This window comes from Lacerta agilis, chromosome 15 (assembly GCF_009819535.1).
Source record: "Lacerta agilis isolate rLacAgi1 chromosome 15, rLacAgi1.pri, whole genome shotgun sequence".
NCBI lineage: Eukaryota > Metazoa > Chordata > Lepidosauria > Squamata > Lacertidae > Lacerta > Lacerta agilis.
The window spans coordinates 19,833,539-19,857,118 of NC_046326.1; the positions used below are offsets into that span (position 1 = coordinate 19,833,539).

Below are 23,580 nucleotides of genomic sequence, written 5' to 3' on the forward strand. Positions count from 1 at the left end.
TTGTGAGGTAGTGATGATGTAGTGATGATGTTTCCAAACTGTATTCTGGGATATGATAGGAGTTTTAAAAGTTCTTGTAACACTGTTCTGGGGGGCAGTTTGACTGTAACCTATTGCGCAATAAACCCTGTCTTGTCCTTGCTCCAGTGGCTGGACTTCTTTTATTTAACTCCGCAGAAACCAGTGGGCCTATCCCTAAGGGCCAGGTGGCTGGGCAGTTCCACACCTGGGATTTTTCCATAACAACAAGCCAAAGCACCAAAACAGCAGGCAGGAAATGGCATAATCCAGCAGCAGTAAGAACCAAAAGAAAATACAAGAGAATGTTAAAATCAGGTCAGTAAAGGAACCCCAGCCGTTTGCAGTCTAAATGCTTCCCCCAAAAGGGAAGGATTCCTTTTTTTTCTTTTAAACCATATACAAAGAGGCCATTAAAGAGATGGTGGGAGAGATGAGCTTGTTTCCCTCGAGTTCCCAAGCATAGACAATGCATGTTTTATTATTGCTGAGGCTCCCTTGGGGCCAGGGTCCTTTAATGGCTGAAAAGCATGCTACAAATAATTTCATATAATTCTCTGGAGTCTTTTTTCTGATGTGTGCGTCTTTCAACCAAGATTCCTCCTTCTGGGGTAAGGAGATACAAATCTGCATTGCTTTTAAATGCAAATAGCATCGGCTGTCTCATGTGAGGCTGAGCTGGTCATTAACCGGCCTGATAACTTAATTCTTCCTCCCTCCACCTGCTGTGATCCTGGCTAATAAAAACCCTCTTCTGCAGGTGCTGTTTGAATGGGAAAGAAAGCTATCATCTGTCCTAGTGGGTGGATTCTCTCTCCTGCTCCCAGCGTAGCAGCAGCTTCAGAGAAGGTGTTCCCGCCCCAGGACTGCAGCAGGGAGGAAAGGGTTAAAACTCCCCTCCATGTCTGCTGTGATTCTGTTAGCAGTCAGCCTTGCCCCTCTGCCCTTGTCCTCTACCGCCAGCACCCTCCCTGAGTTCGAGGCCAGCAAAAATCTGTATAAGCCCACCTGTACTAAGATACCTGTGATCACATCCACACCATACTGTACATTAAAAGCACATGGCTTCCCCCAAAGACTCCTGGGAACAATAGTTTCTTAAGGGTGATATAAACCTCAGAGGGGTAAACTACAGATCCCAGGATTCTCTATTCAAGTGTCATAAATGTTCTGCGTGCATATGGTGTGGGTGTCTGAGATGGCAAGGCTGTGGAATAAAAAAATCCATATAAGACAGGCCCTTATATTTCCAAATGGGCCTTAACAGTTATCACTTTACCTAAATGTGACTAGGGACCTGATAGTGAGGCGGCTGCATTTTTAATGTCTTGCTCCTAGTTTTATTAACGGGGAACATTTTCAAAAATGCATTTATTGTCATTTGACATTGCGCTTTCATACATTATGTGAACTGCCTTGAGAAGAATGTTCTTCCTGAAAGGCTCAGGTGTGGAAACCTATCGGATGGGTAAACCTCCAGCCGCTCAAGCCCAAACTAGGCCTTGTGAGGTTAAATGCTCCTCTGAATTTAACATGTAGGTGTTTGCCTAAGGTTACCAGATTTTTTTCAATGAATCCAGGGACACTCTTCAACTTCAATGGATTTTGTATGGGGACTGATTCGTAAATCCAGGGACGTCTGGTAACCTTATGTTTACCTGCACTTAAAAACAACTCTAAACAAGCATTGCATGTTAAACCTAAAAGAGCATTTAATTTCATGTGTACGGGCCTGAGCAGTTGAGGCTTGGTGGGGTGGGAGGGTGACACAGCTTCCTGAGACCATTGCAAAAAGGCCCTTCAGAAGGGCAGGGGATTCCCACCACAACTATCAGCAAAGGGGAACTGAGGGACAAACAGCGGTGGAAAGAGCTGTCGAAATTTCCTGCGTTGGCGGGGTACCCACCCACCAGCATGGAGAAGTGCCACACCACTAATCCAGCCGTGACCGTCGGGCTGCCGTGGCTCAGCTGGCATTGTGTGTGCATGACTTTCCCACATACAGTGGTACCTTGGGTTACAGACTCCGCTAACCCAGAAATAGTACCTTGGGTTAAGAACTTTGCTTCAGGATGATAACAGAAATCGCGCGGCGGCGGTGTTGTGGCAGCGGGAGGCCCCCTAAAAGTGGTACCTCAGGTTAAGAACAGTTTCAGGTTAAGAACGGACCTCCAGAACGAATTAAGTTCTTAACCCAAGGTACCACTGTACTATGTTCTCATTACAGTGCCAGAGGCAATGTGGCCTCTGAACGGCCGTTGCTGGGGCTCACGTGTTGGGAACAGCGCTGTTGCACTCAGGCCCTGCTTGTGGGCTTTCCCTTAGAGCATCTGGCTGGCCACTGTGAGAACAGGATGCAGGAGTAGATGGGCCACTGGCCTGATCTAGCAGGCTCTTACATTTGTGTGTGTGTGTGTGTGTGTGTGTGTGTGTGTGTGCAGTGCCTAGACAGCTCAGTTGGTTAGAGCATGGTGCTGATAATACCAAGGTTGCTGCAGGTTCGATCCCCGTGTGGGGACAGCTGCATATTCCTGCATTGCAGGGGGTTGGCTTGGGTGATTTCATGGTCCCTTTCCAACTCTACAATTCTACGATTCTATACACAAGGAAGCGGCATGCGAATCACAATGGCGGTAATTATGCCATACTAATCAGCACATGCATGCCATCACCCCAGGGCTCCAGGAACCTGGTGCGTGAGCATCTGAGAGACAGCTGCTTGGTGGTGCGGTCATGCCATGCTCTCCCTGCAAGGTGAGCCTAGCAGTGTGAATTTGGCAAGGAGGTAGCAGCGGCAGCAGCAGCGCCCGGCAATGAGTCCAGGGTGATCTCTGTGTTCGAACCACACAGAGACTATTCATTTCAAAGAGCTTTGGTTCGGACTTGCGATTCAGAGGCTCAGCCACATGAATCTGAGAGCTCTCCGTTTGAATCTTGCTTCTGCCGTGATCTCACTACGAGGTGGGCTTCAACAAGCCACTCTAGCTCTGCCTCAGTCCTGCCATCTCCATTATGGGGGCAATAGCTGAAATAGAGGAAGAGGAGGTGGTGGTGGTGGTGGTAGAAGAGGAGGAACAAAGTTTTCCCTTTGCCCTGCTCCTTTTCCAGGGTAAACCCACTCTTTAGTGATAGATCAGAACAAATGGCAATCTGGGAGAGACCCAGATTGTCATTTGCTCCAATAGCAGTTGGGGGTAAGGAAGTGTGGGCAAACTGAAGGGGTGGTCTGGATCTATCACTCTAAGTGCAATGCAAACAATCCGTATATATCTAGTTTTTATTATGCTGAAATGCCACACAGCTCGCCAACAGGAGCCAAGGGCAAACTAGTGACCTAACTAGATATACATAAACTAAGAATTAAGGAACAGAGAGCGTAGGCTCAGCCCAGGAGCGTGTGATCGGCGCCACTATCAAAACTCACAAATCCTTTCATGTGAAAACCCACTCCTGGTTCACCCCATCCCAAGTGCCCCCCCCCAGCAATTTGCGGTTTAAGCTTTTGGGATCTTGCTGTTCTTAGACACTAGGCCTCAGAAGCCCTTTTCTGGTCTACTCAAATCACCCAGAAGGCCTATCAGCAGATCTCAGGTTGCAATCATACTATACCCTTACAGCAGCATCATACCACTTTAAACAGGCCCATGGCTTTCCCCAAATAATTATTGGGAGCTGCAGTTTGTTAAGGGTGTTGTGAATTGTTAGGAGACCTCCCTGTCCCGTCCTCCCCCCTCCCCCGACAGAGCTACAATTGCTAGTGTGGTTTAACGATCAGTTTCTCTTCCCAGGGAACTCAGGGAATTGTAGTTCTGTGAGGGGAATCTCAGGGCCCTTAACAAACTACAGCTCCCATAATTCTTTGGGGGGAACGCCATGGGACTGTTTGAACTGGTACCATTCACAGTGTGAATGTGAGCTCAGTTCTCCCGCCCCAGTGCAGATATACCCAAGTGGAGTGGGGGGCAGGAATGGAAAGAGGAGTGGACTCACAGTGTTGCCGAGGTTCCGGAGGCCGGTCAGGCCCTGCACGGTTTTGGAATTCTGTCGAGAGAGAAGAACATGCATTGGTTGTGAGAATGCAGCAACTCTGGGTCAGGTGGATATGCAAACACAGCCAAATCCAAGGAGGTGGGGGGACAAACAAAGGCCAAAGAGAAAGGGGATTCATCCTCCCAAAGATTTGGGATAACGGGCATAAAGATTTCAGGCCATTAAACCCACAGCTTGCAGGGAACCTCAAACCCCTGACACATCCCTTGTCAATACTTGCTGAGCAGGAGCAAGGCTTAAGGGGAAGGTTCCCTACTGGGGGGATAGTGGTGGCGGCGAGGGATCAAGAAACAGAGCGTACAAAGCAAAGCCAGTGCCCCGCTTTCTCCTACTCTCAGCGCCAGAAATGAATGAGTGCCAACTCTAGCAGCAGCTGACAAAGCCCGTGGGAAATTTCTGCTATCACAGAATCAAAGCCTCTGTAGCAGATGTGGGTATTAATATCTTGGGCTCTGCCAAGAGACAGCAAGCGTTCAGGCTCAGTCCTAGAATACGGAATTCATGGCGAAGGGAGTGGGGAAGAGACAGAGAAGGCGCTTCTGTGCATGTGCAAAGAGCTTTCCCTTTCTAAAAAGTAAGTTAAGTCAGTCTGTCTCATCTAGAACTGGGGGCCCCTGGGCTTCCAGCATGGCCCTGAGTCTCTCCCCATACCTATTAAATGAATCCAAGAGGCTGAATGAATGAATGCAAACTTACTGTATTTACTTATCACGAGTGCTTCCCTCCCCCCCAAAAAACATGTTTGGGGTACTCTCATTTTGACTCAAGAAAATCACCATTTTATAGTTCAAATCAGGAAAAATAAATATAGTAAATGGACAAAAGTACAAAGATTCACATAATGTTTTGGGGTATGCATACCCCCAGAAAAAAGCAATGCTTATTACTGCGTATGTACCCCAACTTTTCTCCAAGGATCTCAAAGTGGCATATATGGTTCTCTGTCACACACCCACATTTTATCCTAATAACAACCCTGTGAAGTAGGTCAGGCTGAGAGACAGTGACTGGCCCAAGGTCACCCAGTGAGCTTCATGGCTGAGTGTGGGATTGGAGCCCTGGTCTCCCAGGTCCTAGTCTGACACTCTAACCATTATACTGCACTGGCTCTCCTACTTGGGAGAAAGGTGCAGCAGACAAATTAAATATCAAATAAGCAGGCAAATAAACAAAGAAATTCAGGACTCTCTGATGGTGCGTATATGGTCACAATGTCGTTTGTAGGAAGTACGGATGAAAGAATCTGCCAATCTCAGTTTCTAACTTCTCTTGTCTTAAATTCAGTTCTCCACAGTAGTTTGCATAAAATCCTCATAAAAATCCATGAGGCATTTTAGTGCAGATTTGTTAATTACACTTTTTCTGAGCATTTGCATCCCGCTATTCAGCTAAAAAAAGGCTCCCAGAGTAGCTTATGTACAATCTTAAAAAACAACAACAGCACACAAGGGGAAAGGGACAAGGAGAGAAGGAGGGAATGAATGAATGAATGAATAAATAAAACTCTCTCACCAATTTACTCGAATATATCTGCATGAAACATTGTCTAATACACATATTTTTGCAAAGCAATTTCCTCCAATATAAAGCATTTTTTAATGAATATATTCATCCCTGTGCTCATTTTACCTTAGCGGGTGAATTTTTGTACGCATTTCTTGGCTGGAGAACCGCTTTGCAAAAACCGCTTTAAGCAAACAGTAAGACAGGCAAGGCAAAGGGAGGCCTTTGGCAGAAGAAAAACAAGAGAGGAACATACAGCAGAGAGAGCCACCCAAAGTGTTGCATCAACTCTCATGGAGGTGTCTGCAAAGCACTCAGTTGACCTTGCGTTCAGGAGGGCAAAATCCTGGGAAGGCAAAGTCTCATTTCCTGTACTTGTGGTGCCCCACACATGGCAATGTAGCAGCCAGGGGAGTAACCAAGCTTGGCAAGTCCTCAGCAGCAGCAGCACCTTGGCAGTCTGTTGGGCCTGGAACACAGAATCCTGCCCAGAGGGCTTGGAATGGATCCAGCTGGCACCCAGCGGAGGGACAGAGGTCATGTGGGCATTGCTCAGGGGGTGGGGAAAGAGAGAATGGAAAAAAGGGAGGACAAACTTCATCCTGCAAGAGAGACCTCTCTGCATTTTGCACCTCTGACATAGGTAATGCAAGGAGTATCTGCTCTGCAATACAGAAGGCCCCAGGTTCAATCTCCAGGTGGGCTGGGAATACATGCCACCCCCCCCCCAGCTGAAACCCTAGGAGAGCCACTGTCCATCAGTGCAGGCAATATTGAGCTAAATAGACCAGCGGTCAGACTCAGTATAAGGCAGTTTCCCATGCTCCAAACTTGGGAAAAGTAGAACTTCATTGTTCTGGATAAAGGCTGCCTACTGAAACTGCAGACAGCCACTTGCTGCGTGGCTTCAGAGACCTGCTGGTAAGGAGGCGAGACACAGGGAGAAAAGGTGGCCTGGAAGCATTGCACTTGATGACAACCTTCATTCCGCGCTCCTGGCAGAGCATGCGCTGTGGGTGCAGAAGGTCCCGGGTTCAATCTCAAGGATTTATAGCCTGCTCTCCAGCCAAGAAGGCTCTCAGAGTGGACACAACACATGAGGAAAGAGGGATGGGGAGGGAGGAGGGGAAGATCAAGGCCGGGCGCTAGTTCTTAAATTTACAGGTTTTATAATGCAGCTATATAGTTCTATTGACGTAGATTATGCCTGCCTTAGAAAGCAACCTTGCCCCAGCAAAACTCCCCTCCCCACACCAGATCAGGCACAGAGGGTAGGGCGGGGCAGTGGCAGCGGCCAGAAGGACCCAGAATAATATATATAGTTCTACTCTCATATAGCTGACTAGAATCCTGGAGGGAACTCATTGAAACTGCCCAGCAATGTCTGTGTCAGTTTTGTTTGTCTTAGATTGGACAAAGTCTTGGAGGCTGTGCCTATTAATGGCTATTGACCATGATGGCAGAATAGAGCCTCCATGGGCAGAGGCAGCATAGCCCTGGGTAACAGAAATTAAGGCAAAAGAAGCAGGGCGATGAGGGCTTCTTCCTTCTAGTTCTACTGCAAACCTCTCCGACTGGTGTCCCTGTGGGGCATCTATGCTGCAGACAGAGAGCGTTGGACTTGAAATAGCTTAAAGAGCTGGAGCATGAGCTTGCCTTTCCCCCTCTGCCCTCCGCTTCCTTGTTTCCTTTTGTCCCTTGCATTTTAAAATGTAAGCGTGAGAGGGGGCAGAGACTGCCTTGTTTCAACTGATTGTATGCAATCTGTTCTGGGAGCCTTTTTTGGGTGAAGTCTTGGTGTGTGTGTATGTTTCAATGCACTATATAAATTCATAAAATGGTTTAGGGCTGCAGGCTGAATGGAGGGGTGCCCCTGTTCCCCACCCCCCGGGCTGGACTGGGTTTGTGGTTCAGTGGGTTAAAGCGTCAACCCTTCTTCTTACCTCCTTACATTGCTGGCACCCCAGAAACTGAAGAGGAGGAGGGGAGAGGAGGAGGTCCCTGCTGCTTCGCCAGCTCCAAAATAGCAGCGCTTGGCATGTGTTTGTAGGAGGGAAAGCAGCCTCCTCTCCTGTTCCTGACAACAGCCCAAAATAGACCGGCTCAAACACACGTTTCTGCTCTGGCAACACAGCCTCATGTCACATCGGGGAGTGGGGTGGGGACAGGGATTGGGACAAGTGGACCCCTATTCTCCGTCTCTGAGGGTAGACGGAATTGCAGAGGAGGGGAGAGAGAAGGAAGGGGTTTGGGGGTTCCTTAATGAAATAACAAGCCCTGATTAAGGATGGTGGGAAAATTCAATTCTGTTTGCATTGAAAGGTGATTCAGCCCAATTCGTGTATGAGGACCGAAACACACATCCATCCTTTAGAAATTTGCACTTCTCTGAATTTCGCAGTGCTGTCCTCCGGGTAAGTAATGTGTACAAAAATGCATGAGCTAAGGTAAGCAGTGCATTAAAAAAAATGCATATACCGGTGAAAATAACAGGAAAAAACTCATTACCTCAGGGGAAATACAAATACAGTGGTATATTGGTTCTCGAACATAATCCGTTCTGGAAGTCCATTCGACTTCCGAAACGTTCGAAAACCAAGGTGCAGGCGTCCTGGAAACAATAGCTGACAGCCGCATTGGATGTTGGGCTTCCAAAAAATGTTCAAAAACTGGAACACTTACTTCCAGGTTTTTGGCGTTCGGGAGCCGAAATGTTCGAGTACTAAGGCGTTCAAGAACCAAGGTTCCATTATATTAGGAAAAGTATACATTGCTAAAATGTGTTATTACCCAAAATATATTTACATAGAAAAGAGAGCCGATGTGTTGTGGTGCAGTGGTTAAGGTGTTGGATTAAGGCCTGGGTTCAAATCCCCACTTAGCTGTAAAGCTTATTGGGTGGCCTTGGGCAGTGACAGTCTCTTAGCCTAACCTACCTCACAGGGTTGTTGTGAGGACAAATTGGGGAGAGGGAGAATCACGTGCACCACCTTGAGCTCCTTGGAGAAAAGGTGGGATATAGATGTAACAACAACAACAACAACAACAACAACAACAACAACAACAACAAATAAAATTGTAAAAAATACGTAGGAGAAAATTGCACTATATTGCCACTGAATTTTCAAGAGGACTAACAGGTAAAAAAACCACAAACTGATGAGAAAACGTGGAGAACTGAGCTTAAAATTGGGATTTTTTTAAAAAAAGATAAATTGAAATGGACAGATGCCTACATCCCTAGCCCTGATCCCCTAATTTCACAAATATTAGCTGAAGCCCATCCACCTGCATTATTATTATTATTATTATTATTACTACTACTACTACTACTACTACTACTACTACTACCCCGCTATTAAAAATCGCTGAAACAGCTAGTTTGGGTGCTGTAGTTGGAGTGTTTGACTCAGCTGGGAGAAACCTAGGTTCAAACTCCTCACATTGAAACATTCTGGGTAATCAAAGACCAGTATATACTTCTCTTAGTCTAACTGACCTTATAGGGTTGTTGTAAGGACAAAATGTGTGTAGGGGGAAAACCCACACATACCCAACGACCCAGCCCTTCAACTTTGAGGACAAGGTGGAATAAACAGAAATTAAGATAATAATTAAAGTAACTACATTTGCTTTGATGCAGAGGATTTTGGGCTTCTGTTGTGGAAAAGTAGCTACCCCACTATCCTTCTTCAGCTGTGATGCTTACCTGGGAGACAGGCGAAGACTAGAAGTGATGCTAGGAACAGAACAGCCTCAAATTTAACCCCTCCATCTAGTCTAGCACCCTGGTGGAGGAGAACATCTCCCCTCCTCTCTGATTGTCAGATCAATGTGAGAGCAATGTTGTCCTCCAGAATGTTGCTGGAATCCAGTTCCCATCAGCCGCAGGCAGCATGGCCCGTGGTCAGGAATGATGGGATCTGTAGTCTGAAATATCTCTTGAGATAAAGCATCTGAAGAACTGAAAGCAGGCAGTAACCCACCCTCCTGATCTGGTCTGCCTGGATCAGCTGAAGTTGTGGTATGTGTTGAACAGCCACACGCAACAGTATAGTGGCAAGGTCCCTTCATGACTCAGCCACACCCTTTATAAGATTATGCAGTTTTCCAAGTTTATACAATAATCTTATAATTATGCAACAACAATAATTAGGGATGCATTGCATCGCTCAGTGCAGATCTCCATGTGTTGCACTTCAGCTAGATCTATTTTCTTTGCACATACATTGGCAAATGATTTGGAATGCTCCAATATCTTATTCTGGAGTGGCTTAAGCTGCACATTTCCGTGACATTTCACTGTACACAACAGAACTTGCGCACCATTCCCTTGAAGCTGAAGCTTCTTGAGTTTTCAGTGCTCCTAAACGCTTAGCTTTGGAACTGATAGTGGCTAAAAAAATCTTCCCTTTCATGCTGACTGGGTGGTTTTAGGTCGCTGGAGACAGGGACCTTGCTGCAGAAACAGTAATGGGTCTTTGACACCAACCCACCCACCCTGCTACCTTGGACCACTAGATCACTGGTGACACCCACTGCAAGCATGTAGCCAGAGGGTTGGCGGAAGCTGAATAATGGTTAGCCACCTCTGCCCTAGTTGATTAACTAAACTGAGAGGCACATGCTAGCTGACAGGTGGGCAGAGAAAGAATACTAGTTTTGAGAACTGAGCTGTTCCTCCTCACCCATCCTTGCATCAAAACCTTGCATTTTTTGTGTGCTGATACAATAGGATGCATCCTGGCACCATAAGCACAGTTTTTCAATGACCACGTCTAGATCTTCAATGGCAACCAAGCACCACTCAATTATTACACTGAAAGCAAGCACCAAGTTAAGGATCCTGATAGCATCACCTTAGGGTTTGCACCCTAAAGGCATTTCCTTGGAAGTGTGTTTGGTGGCAACCTAAACAAATTTTGCTTGATCTGGCCATCACACAAGGTCCAGAAGAACCGTGTTTTCTTCTGAGCAGCGACAAGGACACGAGAGGTGCCTACAATGTGTGTCAAAGGGGCAAGGAGGTTTGGAGAGGCTGTGACAGAGGCGACCTGGTTCTCTGAGGTCTCCTCGGGGTGGGTCCAGCCCTGCTTAATCTACATACATCCTTCCCGAAACATTTCCCAGCCCAAGGGAGTAGACAGAGAAATCTCTGAGGAGAGAACAAGGAACCGAGAGTGTGCTGGGGAATGGCGCATCGCCAAAGCATGCGGGACCAGCCAGCCAGCATTCCTCCGCTATGGAGAGGAAGAGGCAGGCCCCAGATGAACAGCCAGCCCACACAAATCCAGAGGAAGGAGAGGAGAGAGAGAGAGAGAGAGAGAGAGAGAGAGAGAGAGAGAGATGGGGAAAGCCACTGCTTGCCCTGGAGCACCAGCACCTTGTTCCAGGAAATTCCTCACAAGCAGCGCTCCCAGTCTGACACAGGCACAGAAGGAACAGGTGTGCATTCTAGGACCTATAGCTGTCAACCTTTTCCTTTTTTGTGGGAAATCCTCTTATTATAGCATTGGAGAAACAGCAGGGAGGGTTGACAGCTATGAATTCCGGATGCTTCCCATTCTAACCCAGACACCCAGGTCTCCATGGGAGCACAGGCAGAATATGCTTTATACAGAGTTAGGCCACTGGGTCCATCTAGGTCAGCGGTGTCTACATGGCAGTTCTCCTGGGAAAGGCGCTCTGTACATGCTCATCAAGCAGAACTCTCTTGTTTCAAAGCCCCCAGGTTTTGCCGGGGCATTGAAAACCAGTTTGGAAGCGAACAAAGCTTGGACAAATTAAACCCTGCAGCTACCCTTCCTGCAACGCCACTGGGCACCGTGGACCCCATAATCAAGATATATCCAACTGTAGGATGCAGGGCATCATATAAAAACAGCCTGAGTTTCACTGCCAGGGGCTGGACAAGATGACCGCTTGTGTCCCCCTTCTGATTCTACTCTTCTATGATTCTATGACTATGGGGCAGCTCTGCAACTCGTGGTTTAAAAAACCAAACACTGATTAATAAATAATGACAATAATGATAATGATAATGACAGACATTCCCTAGCAAAATGAAACCCACTATGGCAGCAGCGAGGAGAGAAAAGCTCTCTCTCCAAACATGCCGCCAGGAGCAGCCACCTGGTCACAAATGGCTCTGCCTCCCTCTCCCTCTCCCTCCCCTGTCCTGACAACTGAACTCTCCTTTCCCCTTCCCCGACCAGCTTGGATCACAGCTCCCTAGCTGGCCTCAGCTGCTGGAGGGAGCTCAGCAAGCGGAGCCAAGGAGGTTTCGAGCTGCCTGTGGGGAGAGAGGCACGGACAACTCTTACATAACATGCCCAGCTCCATTCATCGACTGAACAAAGGGGCTGACCTGCCCTGAGCCACAGGTGCCGCGGCGGAAGGGAGTCTGTTACATAACGGCATGGAACAAAGGCGCTCCCCGAAGGGCACTGGCCCAACCAGGTCAAATTGGTACTGGTACTGGCTTCGCGGATGGATGAAAGGACACCCCAAACAGCCACGTGGAGAGGGGGGAAGACCCAGGTGTCCTGGCGCCTGTCCGTCCCTCCCCCCAAACATCCCATGAGATCCTTCCTGCATGCTGTGCTTTTATTCACGCTGAATAATTACCAACACTTTCTCAGCATTCAGAATGCAGATATTCTCCCTCCCTCCCTCCCCCCCCCTCTCTCTCTCTCTCACACACACACACACTCTTACACCCATAAATAAGCACTGAATGGATTTGAGCATGGGAGGAAAGGTCAAAAGGTGAAAGGTTAAATGCGAACTGTGCCTCTTCTTAGAAATGGAGACCTGGTGAGCAACACCCAAAAGGTTGGTCTCACAGCAGAAACTCTTGGGACCTCAGTACCGGGAGTTAACAGCTTATTGCTTAATATCTCAGGCTGCTCTTGCAAACTTCATCTTCTATAGGAAAGGGGGGAGGGTCTCCTTGTCGCCTCTCTAGTTCTTGCAGAACTCCTGCTTTTTGACAGCGAGTGTCTGCACCCACACAGACAACTGTCTTCTGTTCTAGCAGATAGTTAACTACCTCCCCACTTTTAGCTTCTCCCACCCACCCAACTGTCTTTAAAAGTGCAGTAAGAACAGGAACGAGGCGATTTCTGGCTTTGCTATGGGATGGGCAGCACCCACACTTAGTTTAACCCCCTCCCAGGCTGAGAGCAGGGTTCAGCCTCCACCCCAAGTCCACACAGTGAAATCAGGAGCAGAGCAGAGACAAGGACCCAGGGCTCCTGCCAGGCAGCAACAGAGCGGACTGCTACGATGGCTAAGCTCATGCCCACCCAACACATGCAGTGCAAGGCCCACCTACCCACCCCGCGATTTGTGGCCGGTCCATCCGGCAAAGCAGGGAAAACCCCTAGCCAAACCCAGCTTAGAAAGATGCCATGAGGATGGATGGTGTGTGTGTGTGTGTTTGGGGAGAAGCTGAGCTGTACCTTGGTTTTATTGAGCACCAGACCCACAAAGGCAGAGACCAGCAGGGATCCTGGCATGGGCGTCTTGGTCCGCAGCTCCTTTGGCATGCCAGAGAAAGGCGAGATGGGGGGCTCTTCGGGGAGGGTGACCGTGTAGGAATTCCGCATGCTGCGAGGAGGCACCCCTCGCCTTTCTCCCCCCACAGGCTTCCTTCGGTAGGAGATCCAGGTGTGGAGAAAGGTGAGACTCAGAGGAGTCTGCTCCTCTCAACACCTTCCTCCGCCTGCTCAGATAGCAAGGCAGCGTTCCTCCTCCGAAGCGTAGATGGACCCGGCGGAATAAAACAGGGAGAGGAGCTGCTGAGTTTGGCGTGCCTTCTGCCCCAAGCGGAACCACAAGTGCTTCTTCCCCAGGAGGAGGGAGGAAAAGTTTGGCAGGTTCTTCTGGCTGGACTTGGAAGTGTGGCAGAGCGCGGGCGACCCTCCACACTGCGGCTCCGGCTCGCGTCTTTAAAATCCAGGGTCCGCCTCAAAGCTGTCACTCCAGGCAAAGCCGCTGCTGCTGCTGCTGCTTTCGCCTTCCCCGCTGCTGACGGCACCTGAATCACTCTGACATCAAGCAGGGGAGGTGGAACAGACGCCCAGGCAAGGCTGCACAGAAGAGGGCTCCCTCCAGGGAGGTACCGACGGCCAAGGCTGCAGGCAACTTTCTGCGCCGGGTGGGGAAGCCAAGGGGAAGTGTGACGGGTGGCTCTGCCTGGTCCTGCTATGCAGGGCACAGCAATTTAAGGCACACACATACTCAGAGCAGGCACCGGGGGCGTGTAGAAGCCGACGAACTTTTCTTCCGGGTGGAACTATGACTCTCATCTCAGCCAGACAGAAATACTGTACTCAGTGCTGTCTGTCTGTCTTTTTATTGGAGTCAGGGCAGGAGAAGGATGTCAGAAGAGCCCCACATATTTTTTTCACAGCGAAGTGACTCCACTGAGTCCACATGGTGAGGCAATGGTGAAGCTCAGAAGGGAAGTTGGTTGCCCCGCACAGAGTTGCCGCCAAAGTGAGCCAACCGAGACCATGCAGTGCCTCTTCCCTTAACTAATGCCCGCAGGTGGCATAGCTTCTCTCCCATCCAGCACATGAAACTACCCACATCCCAGTAGCGGGGCAGAGAAAGAAGGGAGCTCTCTTGGTGCAATCTGGCTGTGCATTCTGCTGGTAGCCGAACTCCAATCCTGCCAAGGTGTCTAGTCTTTGAAGGGCAGAACTGTGGCATTGAGGAGTACTCAAGAGAACACACAGTCCAAACCATCTTGCACCCAAAGGCGTTCATTCACCTAGCCCACCACAGATTAACTGTCCATACCACAGTGTGAATGCTGCAGACAAGAGCGCTGAGGCGGCTGCTTTGAGTTCGGTGGCTAGTTCCTCCGAACCTGTGTTCCCCACCCCCAAACCACTTTACTGGTGTGGGTGGGAGAAGGAGGAGCAGAAAACTAAGGGGAAGAAGGTAAAAGGTTGTATGTGGGGAAATTGGAAGGAGAAAGCCCTCCAAGCTCAAGGGAGCTACCAGCGTCTTTGTGACACCGGCAGCCGGCATGCCAATCCCCACCTGCCTCTCAGACCTATTTGCATGCACAGCAACCAATACACCTCACTTTTATTATTTTATCACTGAAACTTTTCAATAAAGTATCAGCATCGAAAATGAAAGGAAAGGAGCGACAGCCACTGAAGTACAAAAGGACAAGAAGGAACGCAGGGTATCCCAAGGCAAGCTATGGCTATTGGGTGGCATTTTACCTACTTTGTGTAACACTGGCTGACCTCCAGATAATTTGCTGGTGTCAGCACTCTGCAAGGGGCTTGAGGTCTGATGCCAAATCCAGCACTGGCTTGGATTTCAATGACAAATATTTCCTCTGCAATGAAGCACCCCTGACGGAGTATCCTCTGCCTGACCAAGCATCCTTCTTTACACACGGAGAGAAACTGAGGCACAGAAATAAAAGGGGAAGCTCTGTGCAGGCGCAGCAACTACGTTGCCCAGGATCCCAGACTCTCCTGCAAAACCACATATTCCCCACAGCCATCGCAACAGACCCATTGTCTGGCGACCTCTTAAAATTTCCAGACAGGACTGACCAAGCGCCCGACACAAATCTATAAATCCCCCGGCAAACGGTCAGATTGTCCCGCAGTAACTTTCCATTGTTTACGTCAGATGCTTTCAAGAGTCAGGATGAAGTTTTGGAAAGTTGCACTCGGGGTTGTTACTGCCATGTATCTACGCAGCCATAAAACCAAAGCAGACGAATATAAGAAGAGTCTGCTGGATGAGGCCAGTGGCCCATCCAGTCCAGCATCCTGTTCTCACAGTGGCCGGCCAGATGCTTGTGCAAAACCCGCAAGCAGGATCTGAGCGCTCTCTCCTCCTGCGGTTTCCAGCAACTGGTATTCAGAAGCGCTGCTGCCTCCAACTGTGGAGCATGCTATACTGCTTTCTGAGAGGGAAGAAAAGGAAAGAATGAAGATCTTTCCTTTCCTCTTTAATAAATCAAGCAGCGCTTGTTCCTTTTTGCGCTGTTTCCAACCTTCTTCCATCCTCCAACCAGATCTCTTTGTGCAGACGCTGCAAGGGAACTAACTTTAGCTTGGATGAGGTAGGGCTATTTTTGGCAGCGTTAAAAATAAACCCAGGGAGACATACACACACACACACACATATATATTGCAGCATTATTTATCTACAAGATTTGTAAGCCTCTCATCAGCACGACACTGTCACTTCAGGGAACGCAATCTGCAAATGCAGAGATAAAAGCACACGGGAACAGTAAGGAATTGGAAATGCTGACGCACGCGGATGGGCAAATGCTTCCATGCGTGCCCGGGACAGAGGTGATAGGAACGGCGCATTATTATATCGCACACAGACCCAGGCGACAGCAGAAAACGTAATTACGGTTCTATAACTGTACCCAAATTGCTCTGCGCTCAGCGTGTTTTTGCAATCATGAACACAGTTGGAACGCAGGCAGGCTGCACACCCACACAGAGTTGAGAGTCCAGAAGTACACCGTGCCAACCCAGCATTCAGATATCAGGAGATTGCGCAGAAAGACAGACAGAAGCGGCGGGGTTGAAATAACAGGGTCCAATCACCTACGGAAGCCCTTTGCATATGCAGAGTGAGCAGCGTTCAGCTAGGGCACCTTGGTTAGAGAGTTGACTCTACCTCTCACAATCACAGACATAGAGAAGAAAGTAAGAAAGCTGTTTACTATAGGAAACGCCTAACCCAGGGGAGGGGGAGGGCGTGGCGTAGCCCTGAGCGCAGAATTTTTGAGGAGGTGCAAACCAGGCGCCCCCGGTGGGCCGCCTCAGTGCTCTTCTCTGCTCGCCAAGGGCCGTATCAGCCAGCCAGGCTCCCCGCTGAGCGAGCAGGCAGGCAGTTCAGCTTGGCCCCACTTTACTCCGGGGTATGTGCTGCTCCAGTGGCAGGGGCTGGGTTGGCACCCCTCCCCCTGCCTGGCACCTACCCACCCGCCCTTGGCTCCAGCAACTGGCACGATGCCATTGTGTCTAATGAGAATAGAACAGTTTCTCGCTCTAGTCTGACCAACTAGTCTAGAGGAGAGCATGGGAGCCATGCTTGCTCCACTGCTCTCTCAGAGGATAGCTACAGATGACCTCTCACCTTGAGGTCTGAGAGTGAGGAGGAGGAGGAGGAGGAAAAGGAAATGGCAAGCAGGATGCAGCCTAGGACTTATCAGTCCAATCAACAAGGTGACAGAGAAGTAAGGCACTAGGTTAAAGGTACAGAGATAGTCTGGGGACCTGCCTTAACCCCATGCAAACCCCTCTTCCGCAAGCTGAGTTGCACCCAAACTTCCAACAGGAGGCTTCCAGGTTGTCGCTGTTTCCAGATGGGATTCTGAGCTCGTCCGCAATTCCTCTTGTCCTGGTCCCTAGAGAGCAAAGATCCAAGTGTATTTGGTTCTCCCCCTGCTTTCTGGGCATGGCTCTGAGTGGTTTTGCCTTTGCTCCCTGGAAAACCCACTTGTTAGCGCTCCATGAGAACAAACAGTGGCAATATGCAGAAAACCAGATTGTTGTTTGTTCCGATTCAGCCCAAACTGTGGGTTTTCCCAGGGCAGCGGGAAGAGGTGAGGCAAATGGAGGTGTGGATAAGCCCTCAGTCCTATATTGGCAAACCCTGGTTCTGAAATTTTAGATGACTGGGAGGTTTTGCGCAACCAACTCGCTTTCCCCAGGAGATTGGGCTTTATGCAATAAGGGAAGTGATGTTGGAATATACTAGAAAGTGCAGGTAACACTTGCTTTGACACAACACCACCTAATTTCTCACCATCAACAAATCAAGAAAGAATGTTCATTAAATAGCCAACATCATCTCATCTCATCTCCCTCTCATCAGAATGAGTTCCTTGGGAAGAGGGACTGCTTGTTAAATCAAGCTGGGAACTTTAGAGGGGAATAGGCCCCTTCAAACAACTCTCAGCACCCTTTACAAACTACAGTTCCAAGGATTCCTTTTTGGTGGGGAAGGGGGGAGAAGCCATGACTGTTTAAAGTGGTACAATACCGCTTTAAATGTATAGTGCAGATGCGGCCTGAACTGATTTTATAAATGTGCCACTGTTGCAGCTCTACTCATTTGTGAGAAAGGCTTCGGGTGTAAACCACAAGGTAAAATCCATACCTGCTGCCTTGCGGGAACATCTTCAGGAGAAGAAAAGGCTAAGGAGTAAACCCTAGACAAATCCAGAGTGGAGTCCCTAAGGTGCTTGGGTAGCATATAACTGGAATGCATCCAACGCTAGTCCTACTCAGAACAGACCCATGGAAGTCAATATGCACGACTAACTTAGGTACATTCATTTCAATGGGTCTACTCTCAGTTTAATGCAACCCATTGCTTATATATATGTAAATGTTTCATTAGCTTTTTAAAAATGCAAACAATTATTTTGTGTGTTTTTTTTTCTTTACTGTAAATTGCTTCCATGAAGCCTCATGGGAAACTTATCCAATCAATCAATCAATCAATTGTTGCATTAATGCCCACTAAGAGTATACCCACTGAAATTAACAGACCTAAGTTTTTTGTTGTTTAGTCGTTTAGTCGTGTCCAACTCTTCGTGACCCCATGGACCGGAGCACGCCAGGCACTCCTGTCTTCCACTGCCTCCCGCAGTTTGGACAGGCTCATGTTGGTAACTTCAAGAACACTGTCCATCATCTTGTCCTCTGTCGTCCCCTTCTCCTTGTGCCCTCCATCTTTCCCAACATCAGGGTCTTTTCCAGGGAGTCTTCTCTTCTCATGAGGTGGCCAAAGTATTGGAGCCTCAGCTTCAGGATCTGTCCTTCCAGTGAGCACTCAGGCCTGATTTCCTTAAGAATGGATAGGTTTGATCTTTTTTGCAGTCCATGGGACTCTCAAGAGTTTTCTCCAGCACTTAAGTTAGCCATGTCTATTAATTTCAGTGAGTCTGACAAGCACTGAAAAAAACCTGGTGTCAAAAGACTCTTCTCTATCCATTTGTCTGATTTTTCTTTTCTTTTTTAAAGGGCATTGAAGAGTCCTGTGTGATATGAAAGCTGCCACAGTTGGAGCAATTGGGGAAGGGGAGAGGGAGATATCTACTTTACTGGGTTTGTGGCTTCTTTAAGCAGCTTTAGTGTCAGATAGCCAAGAATTCCTAGAAGCCAGTTTATGGATAGAGCACGAGGACAGCTGAAATGCCTCCCTGCGGGCAGCAGCAGCCAAGGCAAGTGAGGGTTAGGGCAGACCTCAAATGGCCCCGGAGAGCCAAGGTGCAGCTCCAGTTGTGCAGAAGAGAGAGTTTCAGCAGGGAGAAAAGTTCCAGTTGCTCTCAAATGACAGTTCGGGGTTAGATTGCTGCAATATGCTCGGTGTGGAGGTGCCCTTGATGGTAATTTGGAAACTGCAATGGGTTCAGAATGCAGCGGCCAGGGCAACCGAGTGGAGCCAGCAGTTCGGATCACATTGTCCTGAACTTGAGCTGGGTTGTAGCTCAGTGGCAGAGCATCTGGTATGCAAGCAGAAGATCCCAGGTTCAGTTCCTGCCATCTCCAAGTAGAGCTGGGAGAGACTCCTGTCTGATATCCAGGAGGGCCACTGCCAGTCAGAGCAGCAAATACTGGGCTAGATGGACCACACTGGTTGCCCATCTGTTTCCGGGCCAAATTCAAGGTGCTGGTCTTAACCTTAAAAATCGAACAGCCTAGTAACATAGTATCTCAAGAATCACACAGCCCTGTGGGATCCAAGCAACATTTTTCCATCTCTGGAGGGAATGCCCTCTCAGGCTCATTATTCCGGTCCCAAGTTTATCAAGAAAATATCTAAAATAATTAAATTTCAGGCTTCTTGACAACTGTCATTACTCAGATATGTGGACGGACAACATGAAAGCTCTCAAGAACTTTTGACATGGATGCTGGATGCAGCTAGGATTTCAATAGCCCAGCAATGGAAAACCTTGAAAAATCTACATTTGTCTTTGCCGTATAAGAACTTAAGGACTTTGGCTGCTGCGGGAAAAATAACACCTAAACTGAGGGTCTCTAGGGCGAAAGAGGACCAAGAACGCTCCTAGGTCATCTGGTGGGATTTTATTTCTCATGCTTTCGACTCAGTTGCCCAGCATTCACTGTCCATGCCAGGACAGGAAATATAGAGATTTTGAGTTATATTTGTGTGTTACCATTTCTCCTCCTCCTCCTTGTACATAGTATGATGTAGTACCCTGCTACTGTTCTTTTGGGTTGTCAGCAATGGTCATTATGCTTCAATTTAATCGTCATCACCATCACCACATTCTCCTGTATCAGCACAGTGTGCACTATTTATCTATTTTGTTATTACCAGGCCTGTGGCCATATAATAACATTTGCTCTTCCGGCTTGTTTAATTATTTTCTGACATTCCTGCCTTTCTTCTACCATGGATCCCAAAAGGTCACCTATCCAGGCACTGAGCAAGCCCCAGGCTGATACACAGCTACAGGCGAGCACGACACATACAGAGCCTTCTTGGTGGTGGCTCCCAGAATTTGGTGTGGTCTCCCAAGAGAGGATCTGCCCAGCTGCACTGCTACAATGAGAAGATGGCTTTATTTCAGAAAAGCATTTTTTTTGAAGGGGGGTACTGGCAGAGGAGAGGAGTGCGGGGGGAGCGCACCGACCCCTGCAGCGCTATCCTGGTGGGGTGCCATCGCAGCTGCCCCCGCCCGCGCTGGGCACCATGCCCCTGGGATGTGCGCCAGCCCCGCCCCTGCCTGCTCTCCACCCCCCAGTGCCGGAGCTTGAAGCTCCGCCACTGGGGGGAGGGGACCATTTTAAATACGCTGTTGCAGCTGCCCTCATAAGCATTGTTGTAATTTTCTTGCTGTTTGCTGGATGACTTCTCTTGTTATTTGTTGGTAAGAAGAGGGATGGGAATTCATTTGAAACAGATTTATACAATGGTACCTCGGGTTACAGACGCTTCAGGTTACAGACTCCACTAACCCCCCTACTTTGGTGGACTCAGATTTAAGAAAATGGGGGGAGATGGCCCTGTGTATAAGTCGCCCCCTAATTTTTGACATAATTTTTTAGGGGGGAAAACCTAGTCTTATACACGGAAAAATACGGCAGGTTCTTAACCCGAGGTACCACTGTATATGGAATTTAGCAGCTCTGACCCAATCAAGCCTTGCCTGTATCAAATCTCCTCTTGCATCAAGCCCCTGCTGATATCCGAGCCACGTATGCACTGTCAATTTAAGCCCAATTATTTATGTGCAAAATCAAACGGAACAAAAATCCCTTATATTATGCGCATGAAAGAATCAAACCCTGTGCAGTATTGCATTGCTACAGCATAACTGAATATGCATTTTCATACAGTTACATGCATGGTTCTATGTATCTCTTTATGTTACTTTAGGAAACCTGGGGGGCATGTATGTATAATAATGTACATAGCATTATACATTTATTTACACACATTATTTCTTAACTGTCCCAGGACAGAGCACAATAATATAATATACAGATACAAAAACTAACTCTGTTCCAACTAGAGCAGAATATTATAATGCATATAATCATCTGAGAATTATTTGAATTTTTAGCAGAACATGCCAAAAACAAAACAAAACACCAAAACCACTCAGCCTTGATTCTTGTCGAGATCAAGATGGGAATTAGAAAAAAGGCAGTGCAGTCAAGCTCAGCACGGAGGTTTTCAGAAAATTCATTCCCAACTTCCAATTATTTTATTTTATTGAAGCCACCCTGGCCATTTTATAGAACGAGAGGGTGGAAAATGTTAGAATTAAAAGTAAATGATTAATCAATGCAAGCTGGCCGCCATACAACTCCTGGGCAGCCCCAGTGCACAAACTCTCAAAGCAGGGGGGCTCGTGGTGGCGCACACCCCTCTTGCAGTGGTGGTGGGGCAGACGCGGCAGTGACCAGCTGGCCTTAGGTTGCCCAAAGAAGAGGTTGTGATCTTCCTACTTGGCAACGGCCACTGGGTTCACCAGCCTGGGACGATGCAGATGGGTGATTAATGGGGTGAGAAATTTCCGGAAATTCTGCCGCAGACGTCAGGAGGCAATGTGCTGAGAATTGCAAACATGGGCGGTGAGGTGAAGAGCTATTGGTGGGTCCCAATGGGGGCTTGGTCCAAAGGCCAGAGAGAGAGAGAGACACCCCAGGGAAACATCAGAGAGCTACCCTGCGACGGGGCTGAGAATCCGTCCAAAGGCAAGAAAAACCTGAAGGCTGCTTTGCTCAACCCTTTTTTCCTTCCTAAGTTACAGGGAGGCATATCCCCTTTCTGTGTGTTCTCTGTTCCCACATTCCCAGCATGTTCGCACTCCTGTCTCAGCGACATCCACGCTGGGATGGTTGTGCCCACAGGATGCAAGAGGGAAGGATCCCCCAAGGATGCGCTCTGTAGAGAGCTGGCTTCCGGCACCAGGCCCGCTGGCGGAGCAACTCTGCGTTACAAAGATGTCTGCAAACGTGGCATGAAGGCTGGCACCGTCAACCCTGCCTTGTGGGAATCCCTTACAGGCGACTGCAGTGCCTGGAGGCAGGCAGTCAAGTCGTGTATCTGTAAGCAGTGACCGGAGGAGAAATGGCCGTTGGGAGGAGGACAGAGAGAAGAAACGCCATGGTGCATCTCTAGCGGCACAGCCGGACGCCTTCATCTGCCCCAGCTGCAACAAAACATGTCTCTCCTATATCGGTCTCTACAGCCACAGCAGGCGCTGTAACCGTCCAACAGCTTGACCTCACCCCCAAAGGTGCACTCCTCCATCGTCTCCCGAGATGCCAGCAAAAAACAAGGATCTCCTTCCCTCTCACTTAGGAGTGCAATTCTAATGTTATTTGCATCAAGATTATTTAATAGTTTGTATGATGTTGTATTGTATATCGTATAGACCCATCTACTCCAGCACTGTGCTCCCACAACAGGCACTTGCCTCTCGGAATCCTGTAAGTGGGAACTGAGAGCTTTCTCCACTTGTCATTCCCAGATATTCACATTCAGAGCCATGCTTCCTCTGACAGCATCTATTTTCACTGTTTTTTCTAAGACGCCCAGAGGACTTTGGTCCATGGGCAGTCCAGAAATTAAATGAAATTAAATGAAATAAATAGGAATAAAGGAAGGAAGGAAAAAACCACTACAAGTTATGTAGCTACATGCTACTCCAGCAAACATCTAGTTTGGCCCTGAACCAAGATGAGGTAGAAACAGTGGTGTAGGACCTGTGATGGATCTTGTCCCCATGTGCAGGTCATCACTTGATGTTGCAAGTCAGGACGGAGTATATAATTCATACTTTCCAACACCATATGTGAAGTGACACAGAGCCATCCTTAGAAATTAACTTTCCTGAATTTCGCAGTGCTTGCTCTCCGGCCAAGTAACGTATACACAAAAAAATGTGCATGTTAGGATAAAGTGTGCTGATGTTAGTGAAAACGGCGTACAAAAATGCACTCTTATCAGAAGACACTGCTTTGCACAGATGTGTGCAAAAGGCAAAAATAGTGCACCAGCATGTGTACGTTAGGAGCACTCCTAGCAAGTTTTCATGGGGATTAAAATAAATAAATAAAATTGCAAACTGATGTGGAAATGTGGAGTACGGAACTTAAGGTTGGAACTTAAGTCTGGAATGTGAAATTGGCAAAGTGATGAACACACCCTGCACACAGCGGCCCCGACTGGCTGAGCGGTGTGTGTACTTGGTGGCAGTGGTGCAGAGAAGAAAGAGGGCAGGGGATGAGAGGGGCTGAGGTCTTGGAGGTGCAGCAGAGCAAGAGTGGGTTGGAGAAAAGCATTGGAGACAAGACTGTGTGGCAAGCTAAGCCTTACTTATTTACCAAGGCCTTTAAACTCAATTTGGGCCCCATTTGAATCTATCCGTTTTTATGGTCAGCTGGCTTACTGATTATAGTCTTGTGCTGTCGGTTTTAACTTTTCCAGTGGTTTTATCTATTTCTTTTTTTA

At 48.2% G+C, this 23,580-nt stretch overlaps 1 protein-coding gene across 2 annotated transcripts in view; it reads right to left on the reverse strand.

The window, feature by feature from the left end:
• Window positions 1-23,580, reverse strand: part of USP2 (ubiquitin specific peptidase 2) — a 70,957-nt gene that overhangs the window by 11,119 nt on the left and 36,258 nt on the right. The window contains exons 1-2 of one of the 2 annotated variants that reach the window (XM_033171727.1): window positions 13,035-13,303; window positions 4,009-4,059 (exon numbers count right to left, since the gene is read on the reverse strand). In XM_033171727.1, the coding sequence (XP_033027618.1) occupies window positions 4,009-4,059; window positions 13,035-13,181 (198 nt within the window). In that variant the 5' untranslated portion in view covers window positions 13,182-13,303. Of the gene's footprint in view, window positions 1-4,008; window positions 4,060-13,034; window positions 13,304-23,580 lie in introns of those variants that run through there. The other variant, XM_033171726.1, reaches the window with a different exon arrangement.